At 29.1% G+C, this 15,109-nt stretch overlaps 2 protein-coding genes across 6 annotated transcripts; one reads left to right on the top strand and one right to left on the bottom strand.

The window, feature by feature from the left end:
* The first annotated feature begins 2,472 nt into the window (after window positions 1-2,472).
* On the top strand, window positions 2,473-4,301 carry LOC104649478 (transcription factor GTE4-like). Of its 4 annotated transcripts, none has more exons than XM_069290529.1 (5): window positions 2,473-2,755; window positions 2,846-2,965; window positions 3,048-3,810; window positions 3,892-3,996; window positions 4,140-4,301. In XM_069290529.1, the coding sequence occupies exons 2-4, from the start codon at window positions 2,849-2,851 to the stop codon at window positions 3,978-3,980; spliced, it is 969 nt and encodes a 322-aa protein (XP_069146630.1). In that variant the 5' UTR covers window positions 2,473-2,755; window positions 2,846-2,848; the 3' UTR covers window positions 3,981-3,996; window positions 4,140-4,301. The 4 variants fall into 4 exon arrangements, with proteins under 4 accessions (XP_069146630.1, XP_069146629.1, XP_069146628.1 ...); XM_069290527.1 differs by having other exon boundaries at window positions 2,477-2,755; window positions 3,048-3,819; XM_069290526.1 differs by having other exon boundaries at window positions 2,477-2,755; window positions 3,048-3,819; window positions 3,892-4,000.
* Window positions 4,302-9,668: 5,367 nt separating this feature from the next.
* LOC104649479 (uncharacterized) lies at window positions 9,669-10,991 on the bottom strand. Of its 2 annotated transcripts, none has more exons than XM_010328820.3 (4): window positions 10,542-10,991; window positions 10,146-10,458; window positions 9,969-10,050; window positions 9,669-9,871 (listed from the first exon to the last, which is right to left on the bottom strand). In XM_010328820.3, the coding sequence occupies exons 2-3, from the start codon at window positions 10,453-10,455 to the stop codon at window positions 9,971-9,973; spliced, it is 390 nt and encodes a 129-aa protein (XP_010327122.1). In that variant the 5' UTR covers window positions 10,456-10,458; window positions 10,542-10,991; the 3' UTR covers window positions 9,669-9,871; window positions 9,969-9,970. The 2 variants fall into 2 exon arrangements, with proteins under 2 accessions (XP_010327122.1, XP_010327123.1); XM_010328821.3 differs by having other exon boundaries at window positions 10,155-10,458.
* Window positions 10,992-15,109: the final 4,118 nt, after the last annotated feature.

Genomic DNA, 15,109 nt, shown 5'->3' with positions numbered 1-15,109 from the left:
TAGACTCAGAGGCGTATTCAGGATTTTGAGATGATGGATGCATTGTTATTAAAAAATTGATCTATAATATAAATTTGATTAGTTCGACATTTAGAAAGAAAAATAGAACAAGATAAATATAAAATTTAAATTTCTGACCTCGCAGAGATGTGCACCCAGTCATAATCGTATTATGTAATACTTCGTGGCTTCATATATCTGTATTTTAATATTTTGTTAAAAAATATAACACTATTTTATATGATCTCGGGGAGGGGGATCGGACCATGGATTCACGTGAATCTAATGAACCTAGTTTTCTTTTGAAGAGCTAAACTTATTGCATCCAAAAATGGTAATAATATTTCGTTTAGTTCTCATTAACAAAGTTGATTTCCATATCGCATGCATGATTAATTATTATAATCCTGGGATATATCAAATGATTAATTTTTCGTGAATCAACTATTCATGAGGGTAAAAGTGTGAATGTTATTTAATCAATGGTTAGCTAAGGTACATTTTCACATAAAAAAATTGATACAAACGCATATACAAGTAAGTATTCGTCTATTTCGAAGTGAAAAATAACAACTATAAAAATGTAACAACGATATCATAGATTCCGACAATATCATAAAATGCAGTGTTGATAATAAAAGCCGATTAAGCTTCATAACAAACTACTAATACTCTAAACTAGAAGAGGAATTAAATCTACAAATATTTAATCTTAACTAAAGTTATTAGTAGAGTTAATAAAAAGAAGAAAATAATAGTAAATGATTTAGTTATGTTGGATTATAAAATGATAACCAAACATTTTAATTATTATTTTTATTTTTTTATACCTATTTTACTTTTTTTCAACCAATAAAGTTAACAAAAAGAGTATTATTACATACACGATCATTTAAAATTAATTTTGTAAAATTCTAATCAAACACAATATTTAAAATGCTGAGCTCAATACGTAGATATTAATTTTAATACATAAATAACTCATTTCTTAATCAATAAATAAATAATCTCTTAATATATAGTAATTAGCCTTTAAGAAACATTAATAATAATCAACATTTTAATATATTTTTATACAAGTGAAAATTGTAGAGTAATAATTGAAAATTATTAAATCCATTAATTTCCAATAAAAATTCTTTTGTACGGATTTGAAAATATTTTAAACCATAATTTATATAATATATAAAAAGAAATTGGCACAGAAATCTAGACACCTGGTCGGAAAGAACGAAGTGCCACGTCATCATTTGGTCACTGAAAGTAAATAAATAATCAAATTATTATTATTACAAAATCATTCAGACAACTTATATTCCGGCGCCGATGATCTTCCCCGATGGGCCGGCGACTATCTCCGGCCAAACGCCGATCACCTCGTAATAACTTCATTTTTTGATTTTTTTTTTGAAAACCCTATAATAAATGTGGAGTTGTTCATTGGTTTTGCATATCATATATGATCAAATATATATATATATATATATATATATATATATATATATATAATTGCTACATCGTCATAGTTATCGTCTTATATGAAATAAAGATTTATATGAAACAGACTCTCTACTTTCAAAGATATGAATACGATTTATGTAAACATTATTCTCCCTAGACTCCACTTGTTAAGTCGCGAAGGTGTTATCTTACATTTCAACAAGTGCACAGAATCTGCATCTTTAGAGACATGTCTATTTTAATCCATAAACTAAAGGAGACATCTTTTAAGCCACAAGTTTGCGAATCTGAAAAATAATGATATGTTTATATATCTAAAACCCTAGCTAGTTTGTTTTCGAAGAGCTAAATTTATTGCATCCAAAAATGGTAGTAATATTTCGTTTAGTTCTCGTTAACAAACTTCATTTCCTTATTGTATGGTTAATATTTATAATCTTGCGACATATCACCTTATCTAAGTGAATCGACGATCTTTGAAGGTAAAAGTGTAAAAGTCATATAATCAATGGCTACCTAATTAAGGTACATTTTCACATAAAAATTTGATATAAACGTATTTATCTACTTCGAAGTACGAAATCATGATAACTTTAAATGTAACAGCGATATCATAAATTCTGATAATATCATAAAGCGAAAATATTGATGGTAAAGGCCCGTTAAGCTTCATGGCAAACTACTAATACACTAAACTAGAAGAGGAAGTTGAATCTACTAATATTTAATCTTAAATAAAGTGATTAGAGTTAATAAAAAGAACTAAAATATTATATAAGTTAAACTTATTATACTAATATTAAATCTACAAATATTTTAATAAATGAATAACTCATTTTTTGATATAAAATATAAAAATAATTAAATTCATTGATGTCCAATTTTTTTTTTAAATTTATGGATTTTAAAAATAAAATAAATAAAAAATAATAAATTGCACAAAAATCTAGAACAGACACAAATCCCGAGGATTTTATCCTTGTCGGAAAAGTACAAATGCCAAGTCATCATAACTTGACTTAAAATATTAGTATAAATAATCAAATTTATATTATTATTATTACAAAAAAAAAAAAGAAGAGAAAAAGATTCAGGCAAGTTAAATTCCGGCGCCGATCATCTTCTCCGATCTGCCGCCGATTTTCTCCGATCAGCTTCATTTCTTCGCCGATCCAACACCGATCACCTCGGATAACTTCCTTCACTTCTCCAATCTTCTTCTCCGACCCGACGCCGATCATCTTTGACAAGTTCGATTCTATCTCCGATCATCATCTCCGAGGCGGCGGCGGCGGTAATCGCTTCCGTTCTCCTCTTCTTCACTTAGATTTTTTTTTTTTGATTTTTTTAGTGTTTTCAATTTTGGGGTTTTTTGTTTTTTCAGGTTATGGATTCCGATGAAAGACGATTCTCCGGCAAAGTTTATAGCCGGAGAAACCGTATACCTTTGAAGAAAAATGTTTCTCCGGCCACTTCTGCCGGTGTAACTGAACCAGAAACCAAGGTAAGAACTCAGATAGATCTTTTGTTTTTTGATTTTTTTTTGGAAACCCTAAGTTTCCTAATTGGGGTTTTTGTGTTTTCAGGTTACATTTCCGGTTGATTCAGATGAAAGAAGATTCTCCGGCAAAGTTTATAGCCGGAGAAACCGTAAATCCAGCTTGAAGGAAGGTGTTTCTCTAGCCACTGCCGCCGGTGAAACCACTCTAGAGACCAAGGTTTCAGAAACCCTAGAGGCGGAGCAACCGGCCAAGGTAATACCTCAGGCAGATCTTTTGATTACTGATTCCACCTCGGGATTTGTGCCCGAAGGTGGTGTGGAGTTGGGGGAAGGTAGCCGGCCTGACCGGTCATTGATTTCTAGGGCTGAAGATAGGGTTAGGGTTAGGTTAAATAAGTCGAGGTCGCCTGTTGCCATTGGAGAAGCTCGGAGGGTTTTTGAGGGCGAGCTTGACGAAGTTAGGGGAATGGTGACGAGGGTTGAAGCCAAGGAGAAGCTTCAACACACTTCAGGCAAACATCGCGGTTTAGTTTTAAAAACTACTCGTCCCATTAGCTCCTATAGAATTCCAAGATTCACGGCTGATTTTGCGTTGAAAAATCGTTGCCCTAATTTAGCGGGACGTGTTGATGTACCAAAACATCCATTTCGTCCACCTAGTCTTGCATCTATTGCTAATAATGGAATCGTTGAGAGGGAAAAGAGGGACAGAAAGCCGAATAGGTATTACTATAGCTCCGAGTACCTTCTTGAGAACGACAAACTTCCTTTTGAAATCTACAAAAAGTCGATGAAAAAAAACCAAAAGGAGGCGAAGAACAAAGGGTTTGCTGCTGGATTGAAACAAGGTACAAGTGGTAAGTGCCTTTTGTACGTATGTTGAATCATCGTCTTAACCATTTAGACACTCATTGTTTCGTGATGAATAGGTGGAACGCGTAGTAGTAGTATTCATGTTGAAGATGTAAGAGTGGCGAATAATGGAAACAGTGATTCAGGATCATCCTCGAGTGGATGAGGAGCTAGGATTTGAAGTAAGTAAGTGTTCGTTAACTAATGTATTTCGACTTACTACTCTCTTTATGCTCAGTTAGTATCAATGTTGTGAATATTTTACTGAATGTTTGTTTCCTTAGTGTTCTATTCTTTCCAATTTTTTTTAGAACTTCTTTTGCAGGAAATTTGTGTTACTGATCAGAGGGGCATTTTAATTTAAACAGTCTTTTGTTTATGGAAATGAATTTTATGTATCATTATAATTTAAACAGCCTTTTGTTAAGTTGCTTGATGAGACATGTTATCTATTTTTATTGAATGAAATGTTTGTATGGAGTATATATGGAGATAATATGCCTGTCTTGATGAATGTTTGTAGATGAGATTCTATGTTTTTTGAATTAAAAAAAACAAATATTTTCTTACCAGCTATGTTGCTACGACTTTAAAAATATTGTCGTATCTCTGTCTAATCTTCTTTAAAAGAATACAATATTTAGAGGATCGGATATGTATTCATCGACATTTTTAAGGGTAAAATTGCATGTACTAGTAATACAAGAATTATTATATGTATATGAGCTATTCATGTATGAGTTATAATCTCATTTATCAATAAAATAATATATAAATTGATTCATAGCTTATACATAATTTATTTATGTTAGTGTTGTTAAATGATAACCAAATACTGTATTTGGTATTGATAGAATTTTTACATAAAGCAACTAAAAAAGTTAACAAACATGTATAGTCTTAACGTTGAGAGCCTCTTCGAAACTCTATAAATTATTTTATTTGGTATGATGAAATTACAAGGATTATCTTAACGCCAAGAAGCAATATTGTATAAATAATTTTTAATTATTGGGCTCTAATACAGATACAAAATAAAAGTAGTGCTTAATTTGTATAAATATTTTTAATTATTGGGTTCTAATACAGATACAAAATAAAAATAGTGCTCAATTGGGAATCCGCTATTCGAAATACTTATTTTCATTCATTCATCAAAATTACATTAGAATGAACTTTATATAGAATTAATTTTTAATAATAATAAGGTAATTTTTTTTTTATGGCTTGCAAATGCAAGATAACACATTGGGAGACTCATTTGAGACAAATAACAATAACATATTCGTTGTAATTCTACAAGTAGAGTCTCGCAAGAATAATATTTTATTTTTTATTGAGTTAAAGTCTGGAAGAGAATACTGTGTACATAAAACCTTACACATGATAATGCATCGTTATGAGACAAGCTATCGAGAGAAGGAATCGAAAGAATTTGTTTAATATGAGTTTGAAGACTCAACTCTACAAGGACATTGAATGACATGAAATGTTGATAGGTGCATGTCGAAAGATCCAACACGAAACAGATAAAGTAATAAATATTTGACTTTCGATCTGGACATTAAAGAATTTAATTTTTTTTATTTTTTATATGAAAGGAATCTGTATAGTTATTATTCTCTATACTTTTCACTTGTATAAAAATATATTAAAATTTTGATAGTTACTAATTTTTCTTAAAGGCTAATTATATAATAAGGAATTGTTTACTTGTTAATTAGGAAATGAGTTATTTATGTATTAAAACTAATATCGGCATAATGAGCTCAGCATTTTAAATATTGTGTTAGATTAGCATTTTACAAAGTTTCCAACTTTTTTTCCTAATTAGATTGGTTGCAAGAAAAAGAGGTGTCAAAAATAAAAATAATAATTATATATCGTTACTTATCATTTACGAGTCGTTTGGTTTAAATGTAAGGTCTGATGTAATTAGTTATTCTGAGATAAGTTATGTATTTCTCATTAATTGTTTGGTTTGCACTTTTTTGCTTTCAAAATAATATGTATTATAAATTTTAGGAATAAAGTTATTTGTTTACAAAAGTACCTTTCATTAATATGAAAAGTGACTTGTAAAGAAAATTTATTCGGATATTTTTATCGTTTACCTATTTTTTCCCAGATTATCATAAAACGATTTACTTCTTCTATTTGTTTTCCATCTCCTTTATTTATTTATTTTTTTGAATAATTGGATGAAGAAAACCGTTAAGATCTTAGAATATGAAGTAATGTTTTAGTTCTTTTTATTAACTCTAATCACCTTTGTTAAGATTAAATATTTGTAGATTTAATTCCTCTTCTAGTTTAGAGTAATAGTAGTTTGATATGAAGGTTAACGAGCCTTTACTAACCATACTTTCGCTTTATGATATTGCCAAAATTTATGATATCGCTGTTACATTTAAAATTATCATGATTTTTCACTTCGAAATAGATATATAAATACTTACTTGTACATACATTTATATCAATTTTTTATGTGAAAATCTACCTTAGCTAACCATTGATTAAATGACATTTACACTTTTATCCTGATCAACGATCGTCGATTCACGAAACATTACCCATTCATAAAATAGACATGTCTTTAAAGATACAGACTATGTGCACTTGTTGAAATGTAAGATAATGCCTTGGTGACTTAACAAGTGGAGTGGAGTCTAGGAAGGATAATGAGTACACAAACATAATTCATATCCTAGAAAGTAGAGAGTCTGTTTCATATAAATCCTTATTTCATATAAGACAGATCCTATAAAAAATAATAACGATGTAGCAATTATATATATATTTCATCATTCAAGATACAACAATATGCAAAATGAATGAACAAACTCCATATAAGGATACTGAATCATTATGAGACAAGCAACTAAGAAGGCATCCAAAGAAAACCAAACCAATTAAGTTCAAACAAGAATTGAAGACTCAACTCCACAGGACATGACATAAATATGACCAGACTAGTTGCTTCGACTCTTCAAAAATATCAACGAGTACAAAATCATTCAAAAATAGTGTATTTTTTTTAAAAAAAAACAACATAAATATAACAATATTTTTAGAGTCCGAACAACACAACTGATAAGAAAAATGTCTCCATACAAACATTCATTCGACATGTCTCATCAAGCAACTTACCTATATAATGTAAATTACAATGAGACATATGATTACACCGGCGGTAGTGGCTAGAGAAACACCTTTCTTCAAAGTTTTGCTGTTTTTCCGGCTATAAACTTTGCCGGAGAATCGTCTTTCTTCCGAATCCACCGGAAATGTAACCTGAAAATATCAACAACAAAAAAAACCAATTAGGAAACTTAGGGTTTCCAAAAAAAAATCGAAAAACAATTGTTAATCAAAAGATCTGTGTGAACTCTTACCTTGATCTCTGGTTCAATTACACCGGCAGAAGTTGCCGGAGAAACATTTTTCTTCAAAGGTGTACGGTTTCTCCGGCTATAAACTTTGCCGGAGAATCGTCTTTCAACCGAATCCATAACCTGAAAAAACAAAAACCCCCAAAATTGGAAACCCTAAAAAAATTTAAGTGTAAGAAGAGGAAAATGGAAGAGATTACCGCTGGCAGCACGGAGAAGATGATCGGAGAAGAAATGAAACTGATCGGAGAAAATCGGCGGCAGATCGGAAAGATGATCGGCGGCGGAATTTTACTTGACTGATTTTTTATTTTTTTTGTAATAATAATAATAATATTAATTTGATTTATATAAATATTTTAAGACAAGTTATGATGACTTGAGATTTTGTACTTTTCTGACAAGGATGAGATTCTTGGATCTTGTGTCAATTTTTCTAGATTTTTGTGCAATTTATATTTTTATTTAAAATAATTTAAAATCCATAAAAAAAAAAATTAGACATGATGAATTGAATTATTTTTACATTTTATATCAAAATATATTTGTACAGTTATTATTATCCTCTATAAAATGCACTTATATAAAAATATACTTGAATTTTGATTATTATTAATTTTTCTTAAAGGCTTAACTATATATATAAACGAATTATTTATTTGTTGATCAGAAAATGAGTTATTCATGTATTAAAAATTAATACTAGTATAATAAATATCATTTACCTATTTATCTAAAGGGTTGTAAAAATAATTTACTTTTTTTTTTAATCTTTTGGGATGAAGAAAACCCTTAAGAGCTTAGAATATAATATTTTAGTTCTTTTTATTAATTCAAATGACCTTTGTTAAGATTAAATATTTGTAGATTTAATTCCTCTTCTAGTTTAGAGTATTAGTAGTTTGCCTTTTGAAGCTTAACCGTCTTTACCATCAATACTTTCGTTGTATGATATTGTCAGAATCAATAGTTGTTTTCATTTCGAAGTAGATAAATACTTATTTATATATACGTTTATATCACATTTTTATATGAAAATGTACCTTAGCTAACCATTGATTAAATGATATTTACACTTTTACTCTGGTCAAGGATCATCGATTCACGAAGATAAGGTGATATATCGCAGGGTTAATCATGCGATAAGGAAATGAAGTTTGTTAACGAGAACTAAACGAAATATTACTACCATTTTTAGATGCAATAAATTTAGCTCTTTGAAAGTAAAATAGGGTTTTAGATATATAAACACAACATTTTTATTGGCAAACTTATGTCTTAAGATACCATCTTGGCGACTTAATAACAAGTGGAGTCTAGGGAGGATTGTGGGTACACAAACCTTATTCATATCCTAGAAGGTAGAAAAATTGTTTCATATATATCCTTAATTCATATGAAACGGATCCTATAAGAAATAATAACGATATATCAATTATATATATCTCCATCATTCAAGATACTACGATATGCAAAATCAATGAACAACTCCATATAAGGATACTGAATCGTTATTAGACAAGCAACTAACAAGGCATAGAAAGAAAACCAAACCAAGTTCAAACATGAGTTGAAGAATCAACTCCACAAGGATATGAGATCCAGACCAGTTGCTTGGACTCTTAAAAAATATCGATGAGTACATGTTCGATCTTTAAAAAAATAGTGTATTTCTTAAAGAACTAACATAGATGTAACAATATTTTTAGAGTGTCTTCAACTCCACAGGGATATGAGATCCAGACCAGTTGCTTGGACTCTTAAAAAATATCGATGAGTACATGTCAGATCTTTAAAAAAATAGTGTATTTCTTAAAGAACTGACATATATGTGACAATATTTTTAGAGTGTCTTCAACTCCACAAGGATATGACATCCAGACCAGTTGCTTGGACTCTTAATACATATTGATGAGTACATGTCAGATCTTTAAAAAAAATAGTGTATTTCTTAAAGAACTGACATAGTATGTAACAATATTTTTAGAGTGTCTTCAACTCCACAAGGATATGACATCCAGACCAGTTGCTTGGACTCTTAATACATATTGATGAGTACATGTCAGATCTTTAAAAAAATATTGTATTTCTTAAAGAACTGACATAGATGTAACAATATTTTTAGAGTGTCTTCAACTCCACAAGGATATGACATCCAGACCAGTTGCTTGGACTCTTAAAAAATATCGATGAGTACATGTCAGATCTTTAAAAAAATAGTGTATTTCTTAAAGAACTGACATATATGTAACAATATTTTTAGAGTGTCTTCAACTCCACAAGGATATGACATCCAGACCAGTTGCTTGGACTCTTAATACATATCGATGAGTACATGTCAGATCTTTAAAAAAAATAGTGTATTTCTTAAAGAACTGACATAGTATGTAACAATATTTTTAGAGTCCGAACAACATAACTGGTAAAAAAAAATATATTGTACACTATATTAAAAACCAGAATCTCATGAACTCTCATTTCTACCAACTGAAAAGTAGATGTAACATACAAACTACATATCAAGAAAGATATGTCTCCATACAAACATTTCATTCAATAAAAATAGATAAACATGTCTTATCAAGCAACTTAACTATGTTATACAATTTATTTAAATTTCCATAATGGTTAAATCAAAATGCTCCCTCTCAGTAACACAAATCTTCTGCAAAACAAGAAAACAACAGTTAAAAAGGATTAGAAACTCAGTATATTGGAAACAACACAAGACTAAGGAAACAAAGATTCAGTTTCCTAATTACCACTAGGATGATCCTGGAGCGCTGTTTCCATTATCCGTCTCTTTGTCACCTTCAACATGAGTACTGTCAGTACGCATTTCACCTATCCAATCGTAAAAACAAAAGGGATACATGGTTATGTTTTATGTCTAACTAAATTTAAGACGATGATTCAACGTACGTACAAAAGGCACTTACCACTTGTACCTTGTTTCAATCCAGTAGCAAAACCTTTGATCTTCGCCTCCTTTTTGTGGTTCTTCGATTTCTTATAGATTTCAAACGGCAGTTTGTCCTTCGCGAGATAATACTCAGAGTTGTCGTAAAACCTATTCGGCTTTCTGCTCCTCTTCTCTCTCTCTAGGGTTTGATCTTTTGGTACATCAATGACCTTTTCCGGTTGCTTGGTCTCAGGTGCAGTTACATCGGTGGCAGCGGCCGGAGAAACATCCTTACGGCTTCTACGGCGATAAACTTTGCCGGAGAATCGTCTGTCTTCGGAAGACATCACCTGAAAAAAACAAAAACCCTAGTTTATGAATTTAGGGTTTTCAAAAAAAAAATCAAAAAACGGAAGTGATCGTCGAAGATTACCAGTTAGCTGCAGGTCGGAGTAGAAGATCGGAGGAGGAAACGGAGTTTCCGAGGTGTTCGGCTTTCGGTCGGAGATAATCGCCGGCCTATCGGAGAAGATTGTCGGCGCCGGAATTTTAAGTTGTCCGAATGATTTTGCAATAATAATTTGATTATTTATTTACTTTTTTCAGTGACCAAATGATGACGTGGCACCTCGTTTTTTCCGACCAGGTGTCTAAATTTCTGTGCCATTTTTTTTCTTTTTTTTATTTTATTTTTTATTTTTCAGTTTCAAAATATTTTCCACCTAGGTATTAACGGAGAACTGTATAAATTATAGTTTAAAATATTTTGAAATCCGTACAATTTTTTTTAATTGGACATTAATGAATTTAATTATTTTCAGAATATAATTAGATTTAAAAAATTATTTTCTGTGATTTCTTTTTAAAGATTTCAGACGGTAGTTTGTCTTTCCTAAGAAGATAATTAGAGCTATTGTAATGTTGATTCACCTTTGGATCGATCTTCTTTTCCAGAGGTTTTAACCAAATTAAGCCATTATATAAAGTAATTTTACCAAAATAATATATTTTTCTAAAATTTTACAAAACTAGTATAAACGTATTCCATAGTAACGTTTTAGGATATATTTTATTTTTTAAAAGTTGATGGCGTCAGATTGATACGTTACTCACAGCAACGTTTTAGGAGTAAAACGTTACTGAAAATAACGTTTTAAAAGTAAAACGTTATACAGTACCGTGTATCAACCTAATATTGTTAGTTTTTAAAAAATAAAATATACCCTAAAACGTTACCATGAAATACGTTTATACTAGTTTTGTAAAATTTTAGAAAAATGTATTACTTTGGTAAATTGTTTTATATAATGACTTAACTTGGTTAACTTCAACCTTCTTTACCATTCTCCTAACGTCATCTAGCTCGCCCTCTAACCTACTTCTCACATTTCTAATCTCATTTGATTTCGATTCATTTAAAATTATTCTAACTACCTCCTCACCACTACAATTACCAGCTAATTCCATCACTTCTACTCCACCTTAGGGTTTTACTGTTTCTCCGGGTGTAAATTTTTCTGGAGAATCTCTGTGTTTCTTCTGAATTCATTAACCTGAAAATTAAAAAAAAAACAATTTGGAAAGTTAGGTAAACCCCAACCGTATAATAACGTGCAAACCACACAAAATAAGCCCTATTTGGCAGGCTCGACTCAGAAGGAATTGAGGGCTCATCGATCCCGGATCATTTGTGTGGACAGTCACTCTCCAAACAAACTGAGTCATCCCAAAGGATATTTTTTTTTAATATTTTGTAATAATAAAAATATTAATTTAATTATATAAATATTATCAGTCAACTTTTAAGATGACATGGCACTTCCCGACAGTGATTTAGCTGTTAAATTCTCTGTCCATTTTCTAGATTTCTATGCTATTTAACACTTTAATAATCTTGGCGTGAAAATTATTTCCACTCTTAATTTTGTTTGAATTTTTTTTCCAATATTAACATAAAATAAGTTTTTTTGACTTTTATGTATGCCTATTTATTACTTAATTATGATTAAATTATCTACTAATGGAAACAAGTTTTCCATTAAAGTAAATTAGATATATGTGGTAACTCCCTCAGTTTATAATTATTTGTTCATTTTTATTTGTCCATTTTCACAATAAAAAAAGGATAATTTTTATTTATTCATTATACTCTTAATTAATTAATTTTTAAAAAGTAAAACTTTTTTAAAATCTGAATATTTTAATTGATTAACTTCATAATTAATAGGGATAAAATGATAGATTTACTATGTCAATTATTGTTTTCTTAATATATAAATGTGTCAATTTAAAAGTGGACAAATAATTAGAAAAAGTAAGAGGAATAAATTGGCTAAAATGAACAACACATAGGATAAATAGAGAAATTTGATTTTTATTTAAAGTTGAGGGGGAGTTTGAATTTTAAAAGCAAAATTGAAAGCTAAGGTGAAACAATTTTCACCCATAATTTTGACCTTGTAGGTGTTTTGATCATAAATTTAAAATGACTTTTGATTTATTTAATATTGATTTATAAAGTCAGATTATTATATATTGCAATTGCAAGTGATGATCATCAATCTTTTGGTGTCATTAACTTATACAAATATCGTTTTTTTTAGTCTATTTATTTCTATTTTTGAAAAAAATAAAAATAAATCTAAAATAGAACGATATTGAAATATTTGGTGAGCGATTTTATATTTGTCCTAACTCAACAAATCACAATTCGATGCTGACACTGTAAAATTAGTTAAATTAGGTCTTAGGCCTAACTCACATTCCAAAAGATAGCTCAAAGGGAGGAGGGTTGTCCAAGACTTATCTAAGGAGTCCACCCATCTCATTAACCATCGATATGGGACTTTTGTCATTCTTTAACACCCCAACTCACGCCTAGTGCATGAACAATTTTGATTTTGAGCCCTGCTTAATACCATATGAAATTAGGTTTAGGCCTAACTGACACATGTTAGTTTCGAAGGAAGAATTATGAGTAATCCTTCATTATCAAGTCTCTTTTATATTTTTTTCAACTGGAATTTAATTGTTTGATTATATATTTTGTAAAATGAGACGAAAATGTTTTATTTTAAATTTATGAAGAAGAATCGAAAAATAAGTTTGGATTAAAGTATTTTTAAAAAATAAATAATTAAAATCTATCTCCAAATTTTATAACTAATTAAAACACTAATTATGAAGAATTAACGGACATAGATTTTTTTTAATGGGGAAAAATCACTAGTATAAGAATGACTACATGGAATTATTAATCAAATCTACCCTTATATTATAGAAAATTTACAAAAAAAACTTTATTATAGATGTGTATTTAGAGGCAAGTGTATGATAAAATGATGTATTATTTTAGCAAGTCTATATATTTAATATATATTCCTTCCGTCCGGTATTGTTTGTCATGATTTCTATTTTTAGAGTCAAACTACAAAAACTTTGACTAACATTTTAACATTTATTTTTTCATCATATTAATATGCAAAAAAATTGCAATTTATAGTACTTTTCATATAGTTTTAAAATATCTATTTCTTTTAAAAAAATATCGAATTAAAGTGATTCAATTTACCTTTGAAAATTAATCAAATTGACTTTCAATAAGTGCACTATGACAAACAATTCCGGACAAAAGGAGTACAATATAGTTCGAGTTTAGGTACGATTCTTAGTTCTAATATTCAAACGAAACAATCATTAAGTTTAAAGACTGTATTTATATTTATTTAGTTTCACTAAAAATTCGATCAAATTTAAAATATTTATAATCTAAAAAATCATAAGTTAAAAGTTAACTACTAATATATTTTATAAAAAAATTATAGACGGATGACTAGGTTTCTTTGTAGGATTTTCATCAAAGTGGCAAAATTAGATATATACAATATGGATGAAGAAACTTTTAGAAAGTCAAATAATAATTAATTAATTAGTACTACAAAAATCTTTGTTATTACGTAATTATTGTAAAGAAAATACCATATGGATATATATGGAACTAATTAGTAGACATGCAATACCACATCATGAAGTTGATTTTCTTATATTATGCATTGTCATTATCATGATATAGGATTAGTAATGGATTAGATGTCAACTAAAATTTATACTTAAAACCCTTGATACTTGTGGAAAGTCTATGTGTAATCAAGAAAAATAATTGGCTTTATAATATGCTTTAAAAGATCTTATATCATAACTTTGAAAGTTATGGTAGAATCAAATAAATAAAGTTATTTAATCTCCTTCAATTAAATAACAATAGCTTTTTTTAATTGATGAAATAGAGATTTTATTAATGAATATTTGTGAATCCAGTCTGTTTATTCCTAAATTCTTCTCTCTTAAATATTAGCTATAATTTGAGGAGCGTTACTCGTTAGTAGAGTATTGCTCAAATTATATGACGATAATAAAGATCACCAAAAACATAGAATATCATTTTGCTTTTAAAAACACAATATTCAATATCTTGATTTCTTTATTAATATCAAAATTTTTAAAAAATTCTATATAATTTTTTTCACATATATATATCATCTTTGTGGGGGGATTATGTCATATGTGGACCTATATGAGGTAGGCACTAATAAGGTTGACCAAAATATAGTGATACAAAAATTAACATTTTTTGGTTTGTTGGATAATATTTCCATTTATAAAATAACAAGAAAACATAGTGGAATTAACCTTGTGGAGTCCAGAAGGAAGACAATAGAGTAACCCCAAAGGTCATAAGTAACCGATATGTCGAAGATATAATTAAGTAAATATTTTTTATTAATTTAAATTTTTTAAACGAAATATTATTTAAAATTCTTATGATGAGTCAAAAATACTAAAATTAATAATACTGTGTTTTTAAATTATTATGTACGAATGAGCTCATTATACCATTCAAAATATCGTATGATGAGTCAAAAATACTAAAATTGATAAAAATCTGTTTTTAAATTATTATGTTTAGGTGAGCACATTATGCCATTCAAAATATAGTATGAT

The sequence above is a fragment of the Solanum lycopersicum genome, chromosome 10 (genome assembly GCF_036512215.1).
Source record: "Solanum lycopersicum chromosome 10, SLM_r2.1".
Taxonomy (NCBI): Eukaryota; Viridiplantae; Streptophyta; class Magnoliopsida; order Solanales; family Solanaceae; genus Solanum; species Solanum lycopersicum.
The sequence above is the reverse complement of the archived record's forward strand: the minus strand, read 5'-3'. Positions and strand labels throughout refer to the sequence as shown.

What these genes read in the sequence shown, in the direction of transcription:
- LOC104649478 (XM_069290527.1), top strand. Translation starts at nt 2,849, where the DNA reads ATGGATTCCGATGAAAGACGATTCTCCGGCAAAGTTTATAGCCGGAGA. An exon ending in TAACTGAACCAGAAACCAAG is followed by an intron (nt 2,966 to 3,047) that starts GTAAGAACTCAG and finishes TTGTGTTTTCAG; the next exon opens with GTTACATTTCCGGTTGATTC. An exon ending in ATTGAAACAAGGTACAAGTG is followed by an intron (nt 3,820 to 3,891) that starts GTAAGTGCCTTT and finishes CGTGATGAATAG; the next exon opens with GTGGAACGCGTAGTAGTAGT.
- LOC104649479 (XM_010328820.3), bottom strand. Translation starts at nt 10,455, where the DNA reads ATGTCTTCCGAAGACAGACGATTCTCCGGCAAAGTTTATCGCCGTAGA. An exon ending in ATTGAAACAAGGTACAAGTG is followed by an intron (nt 10,051 to 10,145) that starts GTAAGTGCCTTT and finishes ACGATTGGATAG; the next exon opens with GTGAAATGCGTACTGACAGT.